Source organism: Rhinoderma darwinii, chromosome 2 (genome assembly GCF_050947455.1).
Source record: "Rhinoderma darwinii isolate aRhiDar2 chromosome 2, aRhiDar2.hap1, whole genome shotgun sequence".
Classification (NCBI taxonomy): Eukaryota; Metazoa; Chordata; class Amphibia; order Anura; family Rhinodermatidae; genus Rhinoderma; species Rhinoderma darwinii.
Genome location: NC_134688.1, coordinates 256,743,580 through 256,756,911, shown reverse-complemented (window position 1 = coordinate 256,756,911; position 13,332 = coordinate 256,743,580). Strand labels below are relative to the sequence as shown.

At 39.0% G+C, this 13,332-nt stretch overlaps 1 protein-coding gene across 3 annotated transcripts in view; it reads left to right on the top strand.

Annotated features, from left to right (window-relative positions):
• Window positions 1-13,332, top strand: part of CSMD2 (CUB and Sushi multiple domains 2) — an 897,842-nt gene that overhangs the window by 780,248 nt on the left and 104,262 nt on the right. For all 3 annotated transcript variants that reach the window (XM_075853183.1, XM_075853184.1, XM_075853185.1), the window contains 2 exons: window positions 10,948-11,066; window positions 12,756-12,825. In XM_075853183.1, coding sequence (XP_075709298.1) covers window positions 10,948-11,066; window positions 12,756-12,825 — 189 coding nt within the window. The remainder of the gene's footprint in view (window positions 1-10,947; window positions 11,067-12,755; window positions 12,826-13,332) is intronic.

Here is a 13,332-nt window from a genome sequence, read left to right as displayed (position 1 = left end):
CAGGCCATGAAAGATTATACAAAAGACAGTCTCCATAAGGGTCATACCCATCCATCTACTTCTCCAGTGGGAGCTGGGTTTTTCTCTGTTAAAAAAAAATATGGCGGTTTAAGACCCTGTATCAACTATCGTGAAATAAATAAGATTACCATTAAGAATCAATATCCTCTTCCTCCCATCCCGGACCTGTTTAATCAGATCTCAAGAGCCAAGTGGTTCTCCAAACTAGATTTACGCGGGGCCTACAATTTGGTTCTTATCCGTAAAGGGGATGAGTGGAAGACAGCATTTAATACTCCAGACGAACATTATGAGTACTGGGTTATGCCTTTTGGTTTAAGTAATGCTCCTGCAGTTTTTCAAAACCTGGTTAATGACATTTTCAGACATTTTTTGGGACTTTTTGTAGTGGTGCATTTAGACGATATTCTTGTATTTTCTTCCGATTTGTACTCTCATATCCAACATTTAAGGTCAGTCCTTCAAGTACTGAGGGAAAATTGTCTTTATGCGAAGTTTGAAAAATGTTTTTATGGAGATCAGGAAATTAATTTCTTGGGGTATGTGCTATCTTCCTAATGATTTTCGTATGGACTCCACTAAGGTTCAAGCAATTCTTTATTGGGTTAAACCCACTTCATTAAAGGCCCTGCAGAGGTTCTTGGGTTTTGCAAATTATTACTGAAAATGTATTTATAATTTTTCCTCCATTGCCAAACCTTTGACAGATCTTACTAAAGTGGGTTCTGATCTTGGAAATTGGAAACCTAGTGCGGTTTCCACCTTTGAAACCTTAAAACAATGTTTTATGAAAGCGCCTGTCCTTGTTCAACCTGACCTGCCTAATCCCTTTATTGTGGAGGTTGAGGCCTCAGAAATAGGTGTGGGGGCTGTGTTGTCTCAAGGGTCTTCTGTATTAACCAACTTTACACCCCTGTGCTTTTTTTTCTCGTAAATTTTCTTCCACTGAAAAGAACTATGATATAGGTAATCATGAGCTCCTTGCTATTAAGTGGGAGTTTGAAGAGTGGCGCCACTTTCTAGAGGGGGCCAGACATTAAATTACTGTACTTACGGAACATAAAAACCTGACTTTTTTAGAATCTGCCCAAAAACTTATTCCCAGACAGGCTAGGTGGGCCTTGTTTTTTTATACCAAATTTGACTTCATTTTAACCTACAGACCCGGGTCTAAAAATGTCAGGGCCAACGCATTTTCCTGTAGCTTTTGTTCCTCACAGGTCCCCGACTTTCATCCTGAACCTATTTTATCTAAGGCGATAGTGGTTTCTGCAATATCATCCGATCTTATAACTGAAATTAAAGAATGTCTGCAACTTGCTCCGCAAACTATTCCTGCAGGGAAGTTGTTTGTACCTCCTCAGTTGAGATTTTGTTTACTCAATGAGTTACATGATTATGTTTTTTGTTTGGTCATCCAGGGATAACTGGTACTAAAAAATGGGTCTCACAGCTCTTTTGGTGACCGTCCTTGTCTCATGATGTGAGTTCCTATGTCTCTGCTTGCAATGTTTGTGCTCGCGCTAAGACTCCTATGGGTGAATTACTGTCATTGCCTGTTCCACAGAAACCTTGGTCTCATGTGTCCATGGATTTCATCACTGATTTACCTCCCTCCGAAGGGAAAGCAATAATTTGGGTTGTGGTCAATCGCTTTAGTAAGATGTGTTATTTAATTCCTTTGCCTCAACTCCCTGATTCCAAAACATTGTCTAAACTATTTATTGATCAAGTGGTTAGTCTGCATGGTATTCCAGAAAATATTGTCTCTGATAGAGGTGTACAATTTGTGGCTAACTTCTGGAGAGCTTTCTGTAAAAAAACTTGGTGTTCAGTTGTCATTCTCTTCTGCATTCCACCCTTAGACTAATGGTCAAATCGAACGTTTTAATCAAACCTTGGAACAATATCTTAGGTGTTATATTGCTGATAACCAGACAAAATGGGTCTCATACCTTCCTTTAGCGGAATTTGCTATAAATAATCGCCACCATGTTTCTGCAATTATGGTTTTCATCCTCGTTTTGGTTCATTTTCCACCTCTTCTAGTGATAACTCTGAGGTGGAAGTTGAATCAAATAAACTGTGCACAGTTTGGGCTCAGGTTCAATTGAACCTGAAGAACTCCCAAGTTATTCAAAAGAAAAATTATTTAAAAAAAACATATGGCAGAAAAAGGAAGTTGGAACCAGCGCTGAGAGTGATAAATCTGTTAAAAACGGGAAACTTCTTCCAAGTTTTAATGTTACTTTGGTAAAAAAACAATAAACAGCGAAATAATGGTGGTGACGGGCAGGTAATGTCCGAAGTACAGAGAGTGATGAGAAGATAGGCGGTAGCCTACGCGTTTCAGACCTCTGCTGGGTCCTTAGTCATGGCTTATTTATAAGATCTATCGCCAGGAACCAGAGCTAGCTTATTTATAAGAGCTTATTTATAAGATCTATCGCCAGGAACCGGAGCTAGCTCCGATTCCTGGCATTAACCCCTTCGATGCAGCGATCCATTGTGATCGCTGCATCCTAGAGGTTTGTAGAAAATCGGCAGCCTTGCCATGCGATGGCAAGGCTGGCGACTGCTACCATGGCAACAGGAGCCCTAACAATGGACTCCTGTCTGCCATTACGTAAGCTGATTAGGCCCCGCCCAGAGGCGGAGCCTGATCGGCTTGCTGTCAGTGAACAACTGACAGTTCCAATACATTGCACTACATAGGTAGTGCAATGTATTAGAACATCAAACAAACAGTTGGACATTCAAGTCCCCTAGTGGGACTAAAGAAAAGTGTAAAAAAAAGTGTAAAAAAAATAAAAGTTGGAAAACATACAATAAAAGTTTCAAATAATAACACAAAACACAATCGCCCTTTTTCCCTTATAAGTCATTTATTATTGAAAAAAAGAATAAAGCCATACATATTTGGTATCGCAGCGACCGTAACGACCTAAACTATAAAAATATTATGTTATTTATCCAGCGCAGTGAACGCCGTAAAAAAAAACCTCAAAAACACTGCCATAATTACTGTTTTTTTGGTCACTGTCTTCCAAAAATTGAAATAAAAAGTGATCAAAAACTCGCATGTATCCAAAAATGGTACCGATAAAATCTATACCTCGTCTCGCAAAAAAACAAGCCCTCACACAGCTCCATCGATTAAAAAATGTAAAAGTTATGGCTCTCACAACTTGGCGACAGAAAAAATACATTCTCTTTCCAAAAGTAATTTTATTGTGCAAAAAGTTATAAAAAAGTTCTATAAATTTGGTATCGCCGGAATCGTACTGACCCGCAGAATAAAGGTAACATGTAGTTTATAACGTACGGTGAACGGTGTATATAAAAAAAAAAGTGGCACAAGCTGGGCATGACATATTTGACACTGAATTGGCATATCTAGGGAAACATTTTAATTTGTACCTTCCGCAGCGCAATCATTTATGGAAAAGACACGTGGGGTGAAAATGCTCACTACACCTCTTAATAAATGCCTTGAGGGGTGCAGTTTCCAAAATGGGGTCACTTCTCAGGGGTTTCTTTTATTATTTCACATCAAAGCCTCTGCAATTGTGAACCAATACTTTATAAGTCGCCAAATTAGGCCTCAATTTCGCATGTTCCTCTTTCACTCCTGAGCCCTGTCCAATGTCCAGGCAAAAGATTAGGGCCACATGTAGGGTGATTCTAAAACAGGGAAACACCGCATAATAATTGAGAGCTGTCTTGTTATGGTGGCACAAGCCGGGCACCACATATTGGCGTATCTAAGGAAAAATTCCCATTTTCATTCTCCCACAATTCGTGTGCACACGAATTTCTGCAAAACACCTGTGGGGTTAACATGTTTACTACACCCCTAGGTGAATACCTTGAGGGTGTTGTTTCCAAAATGGGGTCACTTCTGGGGGGGATCCACTGTTTTGGTCCCACAGGGACTTTGCAAATGCAACATAGCGACCAGAAACCAAATGCAGCAAAATCTGTACACCAAAAGCAAATGGCGCTCCTTCCCTTCTGAGCCCTGCCGTGTGCCCAAACAGCATTTTACGACCACGTGTGGGGTATTGCCGTACTCCAGAGAAGTTGCTTTACAAGCGTTGGGGTTCTTTTTTTCCTTTATTTGTTGAGAAAATTAAAAATTTGGAGCTAAAGCTACGTCTTATTGAAGAAAAAGGATTTTTTTTATTTTCACTGCCCAATTCTAATAAAATCTATGAAACACCTGTGGGGGCAAAATGCTCACTACACCCCTAGATGGATTCCTCAAGGGGTGTAGTTTTCTCAATGGAGTCACTTTTTTGGCGTTTTCACTGTTTTGGTACCTCAGGGGCTTTGCAAATGCGACATGGCCTGCGCAAACCATTCCTGCTAAATTTGAACTCCAAAAGCCAAATGGCGCTCTTTCCCTTCTAAGCTCCGCCGTGTGTCCAAACATCTGTTTATAACCACATGTGGGGTATTGTTTTACTCGGGAGAAATTGCTTTACAAATGTTGTGGTGCTTTTTCTCCTTTAGTCCTCGTGGAAATTAGAAAAAATTAGCTAAACCTACATAATCTTTGAAAGAATGACGATTTTTATTTTCACGGCCTACTTCCAATAATTTCTGCAAAAAACCTGCGGGGTCAAAATGCTCACTATACCCCTAGATAATTTCCTCAAGAGGTGTAGTTTCCAAAATGGGGTCACTTTTGGTGGATTTCCACTGTTTTGGCACCGAAAGAGCCCTTGAAACCTGACATGGTGCCTAAAATATTTTCTAATAAAAAGGAGGCCTAAAATCCACCAGGTGCTCCTTTGCTTCTGAGGCCGGTGCTTCAGTCCAGTAACACACTAGGGCCACATGTGGGATATTTCCTAAAACTGCAGAATCTGGGCAATAAATATTGAGTTGCGTTTCTCTGGTAAAAACTTCTGTGTTACAAAAAAAATAAAATAAAAATGAATTTCTGCAAAAAAAAAATGAAATTTGAACATTTCACCTCTACGTTGCTTTAATTCCTGTGAAACGTTTAAAGGGTTAAGAAACTTTCTAAATGCTGTTTTGAATACTTTGAGGGGTGAAGATTTTAAAATGGGGTGACTTTTTGGCGGTTTCTAATATATAAGGCCCTAAAAGCCGCTTCACAACTGAACTGGCCCCTGTATAAATAGCCTTTTGAAATTTTCTTGAAAATGTGAGAAATTGCTGCTAAAGTTCTAAGCCGTGTAACGTCCTAGAAAAATAAAAGGATGTTCAAAAAACGATGCCAATCTAAAGTAGACATATGGGGGATGTTAATTAGCAACAATTTTGTGTGGTATAACTGCCTGTCTTACAAGCAGATACATTTATATTTTGAAAAATGCTAATTTTTGCAATTTTTCACCAAATTTTGGTGTTTTTCACTGGTAAATATTGAATTTATCAACCACATTTTTCCACTATCATAAAGTCCAATGTGTCACGAGAAAACAATCTCAGAATCGCTTTGATAGGTAAAAGCGTTCCGGAGTTATTACCACATAAAGTGAAATATGTCAGATTTGAAAAAATGGGTCTGGTCCTGAAGGCCAAAATGAGCTTGCTCCTGAAGGGGTTAACGTCGCTATGACAATCTGTCTAGCTTCTGGGTGGTTCTTCTTTTGCTTTGAGCCTACATCTCTTCTCTGCCTTTCTGACAACCTTCTGTGGGCTTGTATTTATACCTGTCTCTTCTCATCTGTCTTTGCTTGTGAATCTTCCTGTTTCCTGGTTCCTGATCAAGCTTCTGACTTCTGGTCAGCTTGTCTCTCGTTAATCCTCTGCCTACCGATCAGTTAACCTACTGGCTGTCTGGCTTCCAGCTCAGGTTTGCCTGCATTGCACCTCTTTTCCAAGACTACACGCTGTTAAGACAACCTGGGTTCTAAGCAGCAAAGTCCATCTCACCTTGCGGTCAGCTCTGGCTAACACCTTAGAGTAACCTTAGACCAGAGTGGTTACGGATTAGAGGTTGCGGGTTTACGTGTACGCTCTCTCCCAGCAGACTCCAGCAGCCTTAAGATATCGCTCCACTTGCATTGACATAACATTATAGTGAGCTTACTTAAAGAAGCACTCCCAGAAATGTTTTGATTCTATGGCCCGTTGGAAGGCACATTATGTAAATTTTGGTGAAAATAATTTTTTTACGCCCAATGCACACGACCGTAAAAAATCTCCATAATTGCGGACCGTAATATGGTCCACAATTACGGACCCATTCAGTTCCATTGGCCACGGAAACATTTCCATATCGCTACGGATAGGTGTCCGTGCCGTAGAACTGCGCCGGGAATTATAGAGCATGTCCTACTTTTCGTATTTTGCGGGCCATGCTCCCATACATTGTATGGGAGAACAGCCCGAAAATGTGGGCTGCGGTCCGCAGCCGTCCATACCTGCATTCGTGGGCCGTGTGCATGAGGCTTCATGTGACCAGCAATAGGACTCTCCACCTGCCACAGCATCTCATGTGTGGACAGGAAGTCAGTTTCTCCATTCATTCCTATAAGACTCACATAGAAACTGTGATAGTAATGAATAGAGAGTTACATGTAAACGCCGAACAGACATGATGAGTATTTTCTGAGTTTAAATCAACTCTTTGAATATTCATACAACCTTTACCTGCGATTGGTGAGTGCTCCTGGAGACCCGACCTTCTCCTGATCTGTGGAATTTTTGATTTAGGCTAATTTTAAGTTTTTATATATACTGCACATATGTATTGAAAATGTTGTTAGATGTGATGTATCACTGTCACTTGTACATCATTGTGATGTTTTATATATTGTAACACAAATTATTTATATGTAAGTTTTATAATGATGTTGAATACTGTAATGAGACACATGGTATGTATACCTCCAATCACTATGTATCACTATGCTTGAAGATCCTAATGTGAGGTTGAAACGTTGCACCATAATGGTTGAACAAATCACTGCATTTTTTTACTTCTTTACCTGGAGATATATTTTTTGTTTATTGGAACAATCCTTGGATCTGGATTACTCGCTGGCACCCGCTCTTCCTTTTTTTCTTTTGAGTGCTGCTGCTTTCTTGATATATATATATATATATATATATATATATATATATATACATATAGTGTATTTATACATATATATATATATATATATATATATATATATATATATATATATATATATGTATGTACATACACTACCGTTCAAAAGTTTATGGTCACTTAGAAATTTCCTTATTTTTGAAAGAAAAGCACAGTTTTTTTCAATGAAGATAATATTTAATTAATCAGAAATACACTCTATACATTGTTAGTGTGCTAAATGACTATTCTAGCTGCAAACGTATGGTTTTTAATGCAATATCTACGTAGGTGTATAGAGGCCCATTTCCAGCAACCATCACTCCAGTGTTCTAATGTTACATTGTGTTTGCTAACTGTGTTAGAAGGCTAATGGATGATTAGAAAACACTTGAAAACCATTGTGCAATTATGTTAGCACCGCTGTAAACCGTTTTGCTGTTTAGAGGAGCTATAAAACTGACCTTCCTTTGAGCTAGTTGAGAATCTGGAGCATTATATTTGTGGGTTTGATTAAACTCTCAAAATGGCTAGAAAAAGAGAGCTTTCATGTGAAACTCGACGGTCTATTCTTGTTCTTAGAAATGAAGACTATTCCATGCGAGAAATTGCCAAGAAACTGAAGATTTCCTACAACGGTGTGTACTACTCCCTTCAGATGACAGCACAAACAGGCTCTAACCAGAGTAGAAAGAGAAGTGGGAGGCCCCGCTGCACAACTGAGCAACAAGACAAGTACATTAGAGTCTCTAGTTTGAGAAATAGACGCCTCACAGGTCCTCAACTGGCAGCTTCATTAAATAGTACCCGCAAAACGCCAGTGTCAACGTCTACAGTGACGAGGCGACTCCGGGATGCTGGCCTTCAGGGCAGAGTGGCAAAGAAAAAGCCATATCTGAGACTGGCTAATAGAAGGAAAAGATTATTATGGGCAAAAGAACACAGACATTGGACAGAGGAAGATTGGAAAAAAGTGTTATGGACAGACGAATCGAAGTTTGAGGTGTTTGGATCACACAGAAGAACATTTGTGAGACGCAGAACAACTGAAAAGATGCTGGAAGAGTGCCTGACGCCATCTGTCAAGCATGTGATGGTCTGGGGTTGCTTTGGTGCTGGTAAAGTGGGAGATTTGTACAAGGTAAAAGGGATTTTGAATAAGGAAGGCTATCACTCCATTTTGCAACGCCATGCCATACCCTGTGGACAGCGCTTGATTGGAGCCAATTTCATCCTACAACAGGACAATGACCCAAAGCACACCTCCAAATTATGCAAGAACTATTTAGGGAAGAAGCAGGCAGCTGGTATTCTATCTGTAATGGAGTGGCCAGCGCAGTCACCATATCTCATCCCCATAGAGCTGTTGTGGGAGCAGCTTGACCGTATGGTACGCAAGAAGTGCCCATCAAGCCAATCCAACTTGTGGGAGGGGCTTCTGGAAGCATGGGGTGAAATTTCTCCCGATTACCTCAGCAAATTAAGAGCTAGAATGCCAAAGGTCTGCAATGATGTAATTGCTGCAAATGGAGCATTCTTTGACGAAAGCAAAGTTTGAAGGAAAAAATTATTATTTCAAATAAAAATCATTATTTCTAACCTTGTCAATGTCTTGACTATATTTTCTAGTCATTTTGCAACTCATTTGATAAATATAAGTGTGAGTTTTCATGGAAAACACAAAATTGTCTGGGTGACCCCAAACTTTTGAACGGTAGTGTATGTATATATATATATATATATATATATATATATATATATATATATACACACACAAGATGTGAATGGACGTGGAATATCTAAAACACACACAGCAGTTTTGTAGATGTTGCCCCATATTAGGTTGCAGATATACCACAGGGAAAATGAAATGTGTTTCAGTAGCTTTTTCCTTGAAGTATTTCACACTTGTTGTTGAAGTCAATAAATAGAAATGCTTTACTAATGCCCCATAGTACAGAATGTGTTACAGCCCAAACTTATTGTAAACTTAAAGAGGCTCTGTCACCAGATTTTCAAACCCCTATCTCGTATTGCAGCAGATCGGCGCTGCAATGTAGATTACAGTAACGGTTGTTTTTTTCAAAAACAAGCATTTTTGGCCAAGTTATGACCATTTTTATATTTATCCAAATGATCCTTAAGTACAACTGTACATCTGGGCGTTTTTACTTGTTTTACTAGCTGGGCGTTGTGAATAGAAGTGTATGATGCTGACGAATCAGCATCATCCACTTCTCTTCGTTAACACCCAGCTTCTGGCAGTGCACAGACACACAGCGTGTTCTCGAGACGTCACTTCCTGCCCCAGGTCCTGCATTGTGTCGGACGAGCGAGGACACATCGGCACCAGGCGACAGAGGCTACATCGACTTACCTGCAAACGCCGATGCTGCAGAATCAACTGTAGCCTCTGTCGCCTGGTGCCGATGTGTCCTCGCTTGTCCGACACGATGCAGGACCTGGGGCAGGAAGTGACGTCACAGCGTGATCTCTCGAGAACACGCTGTGTGTCTGTGCACTGCCAGAAGCTGGGTGTTAACGAAGAGAAGTGGATGATGCTGATTCGTCAGCATCATACACTTCTATTCACAACGCCCAGCTAGTAAAACAAGTAAAAACGCCCAGATGTGCACACACAATACACGCCCACTTGGACATAACTTTAAACACGCCCAGTTGTACTTAAGAAAGGCTCATTTGCATAAATATAAAAATGGTCATAACTTGGCCAAAAATGCTCGTTTTTGAAAAAAAAAACGTTACTCTAATCTACATTGCAGCGCCGATCAGCTGCAATACGAGATAGGGGGTTTGAAAATCTGGTGACAGAGCCTCTTTAAAGGGATTTTCCAAGCTCTATAAAAATATTAAAATAGCCTTTTAAAACAGTAATCTTGCAGATAGAGAGTGGCGGAATTGTTTTCAATTGTATTTTTTATATTTCTCCAATCTCATCATTTCCATCAGCCCCATTCCTGAGGCTTATTTTTTTTCCCCATTTTCTGTAAAGAGTTGACCGTTTGGGTGCGTTACCTGTACACTGACATGATTGAAATTCGCAGGAACCTAAAAGTGATAGAAATAATAGATTTTCATGGCCATAATCATGTTTATGGAGAGTGACCTTGCTTTGGCAATCACATCTCCACTGCAGCCAGGACCTGGTCTTCGCTAGGTTCCATTTTGTTCTTCTGACAAGTGGGTATACCAGCTGCTGGATGCCTACCAATATAACTTTTATGATATATCCAGTTGACATGCCATAAAAATATTCTCTGGATTTTTTTTTATCTGATCTTGCAGTGCTCTCTTTTTGTATATTGTATAGATTCGTCTGGCATCTTCTCGTATATTTAGTGATCTCAAATAATTTTGAACAATATTGCCTAGTTTTCTAGTCAGATGCAAAATTCTGGGCCAAATAAGCAAAGTAAAACTTGTGCTCTGTACCTTTTATTCGTTCGTGTCTTGTGGGCTTCAATCAAAGGTCAAAATTAGACAAAATCAAGACCTATTTTGCAAAAATGATTTTGCTAAAGTACTTTAGACAACAAATAAAATAGTGAAATATTTTCAAATTAGAAGGTGCAGGTGAAAGTTAGCATTTCTTCTACAAGTTAGCTACTATTATACAGCATCAAGCAGACCTGAATGAATGACAAATTTTACAATACTTAGCAATGGTAAAGATAATAAAAGTACTGGATTCAAGTCCTTGTCTGACACTTCTGTGTGTCCATGTTTACATTCGAATGTTACAATGCTGCAGTCCTAAACTAATGGTTAATAATTGAAAGCAAATGTGTGTCTTATGTGTGTTAATCTTCTCAATGTATTTTCGCTGGTTTTAGCTGTAGGCCTTGCCAGTTGCCCAGAACCAGCTGTTCCCAGCAATGGAGTAAAAATTGGAGAAAGATACCTTGTGAATGATGTGGTCTCCTTTCAGTGTGAACCAGGATATACCCTGCAGGTACTAAGATAAATTGTAACCCAAGGCCTGGGGCTGGACATGATAACATCTCTCCTTATTTCTGTCATATAGACCTTTTATTTTACCTAATACAACAATATCCACAACCTGCCTTGCTTGACTAGTGGCCTTTATTTGTGTATTGTTGTTAGGGGTGTAGCTCCTGGGCCCCATGCAAAATCGGTAACAGTGCCCCACCTTTCATGTGACAAATTACTGGTGCCTTCTGATGTAACAAGGGGCTGTTGGCCCCCCTCAGGTAATTGGGCTAAGGTGCGACTGCTACCACTGAACCCCTATAGCTATGCCCCATTACTGGTGTAGTAATGAATGTTAATGGTGTCTTGAATTATAAAGGTTTCCCAAGCTTTGACAGTATGATCAGTGAAATCCATCATTTATTAATAAACACTGTTAATATACAGGGGGTGCATAAGTAGGTAGAAAGTTGAAATAGTATTTTATAGAATAACAAAACAATTAAGTCCAATCTCTTATATGCTGAACATGGCGGCCCTCACTATTTACACGTTGCTGTATTCCAGTTTTTAAACTCATGCACACTTTGGCACAAAGTTCTGTATTGGCATTCATTTCTTGGCATGCTTCTTTTATGAACTGTTATCAACCATGCGTGTTTTTTTTGAATATACCTTATCTTTGATAACACCCCAAAAGAAAAAGTTAATCTTGATAAAGTCTGGTGATCGTGGTGGCCATTCAACCGGGCCTCATCTACCTATCCACCGATTGGGTAATTTTTAGAAAAGAAAATTACGCACCGCTAAAGCATAGTGAGGGGGGGCTCCATCTTGCTAGAAATAGAAGTCTTCATTATAATGCTCCAACAGCAATTGTGGTATTACATTTCCTTGGAGCATGATAAGGTACAGGTCTGAGGTAACCGTTGTATTGTAGAAGATCGGTCCGATTACCCCTTTACATGAAACGGCCGCCCAAACCGTAACCCCAGGGAGATTCAAATGTACTTCAATTGTTGCATGGGGCTTTTCTGTTGAGTAATAATCACAGTTGTGCCTATTAACAGCACCTGAAAGTTTGACGTCTGCTTTATCAGACAAAATTATTTTTCTAATAATGCCATCTCCTTGTGTTTCTTTATTCAAAATTTGCCTCACAAAATTGTCATTAGACGGTTTTAAAAATGTATACCTACTTATGCACCCCCCTGTATTTAAACGCTATCTGAACACTTACATTTATTCAATATATAAACAGTTGACTGAAAATAACTTGCATGCAATAATATTTTAAGGACATTTTTCCACATTGACCGTTTTTACATGTAGTAATTTGCAATTTTCGGTAGAATCAGTTCGAGGAAAGTTTCTAAGAACTGCTCTTTAAAAAAAAAAAAAAACTGCTACTGATCGCAGTAATAACTGGATGTATCAGCAGAGGGCATTTGCTTATTTTTAGATGGTACTAGTTGTGTAAGAGTTTCCTAGGTTCACTAATTTATGCCTTTTTCAGCTATAATTGTCTCCATATTGAAGATTTGTCTGCTTGTCTTACAACAAATATCTATATATCAAGTTATCCATTTTCTTCAGTTGAAGTGCCAAGTTTTAGTGGTAGTTTTATATATGCAATAAAAAATATACAGTAAACTGTGGTATGTGATGTTGCACAAATAATGTTTTATGGGTTGTATACTCTTTCCTTCAGGGCCACTCACATATTTCATGTATGCCAGGGACGGTTAGACGCTGGAATTATCCACCTCCTCTGTGTATCGGTATGTGAAGAAAAATATTAATTGGTTTTCTCTTTGACCCATTTGTGCTGTATGTTACCTACTCTGTCAATAAATAATTTCATGATTGTAAAATTACAGAATACAATATTTACAAATATTTGAGTAATTGATTATGAAGTAAATTATAGATGTTTATTTAAAAATATTCTACAATTTTCAAATATTGCATTATAACACAAGCCACAGAAATATCACTCCCCCTTCCTGTCTATCAAGATTATTCCTCTAATTTCTGAAGATTGAATTCAGGGCTAATCATATAGACGTCAATGAAAACTTTCCAGATGTACCCATTATAAGATACAGATGTGTCCATCTTTACCTTTCCTCTTACCTCAATATATCCTGAGATGGCGTGAGATGACCAGCTTTGAAAGAAAACATGATTTATATGTGTCTATGTGTGACCAAGTTGTAATGTGAATCGCAGCCTGTCAAGTGTTTTGCTAGCATGTCACAATATAGTATTGAATTAGAGTCCTTAAC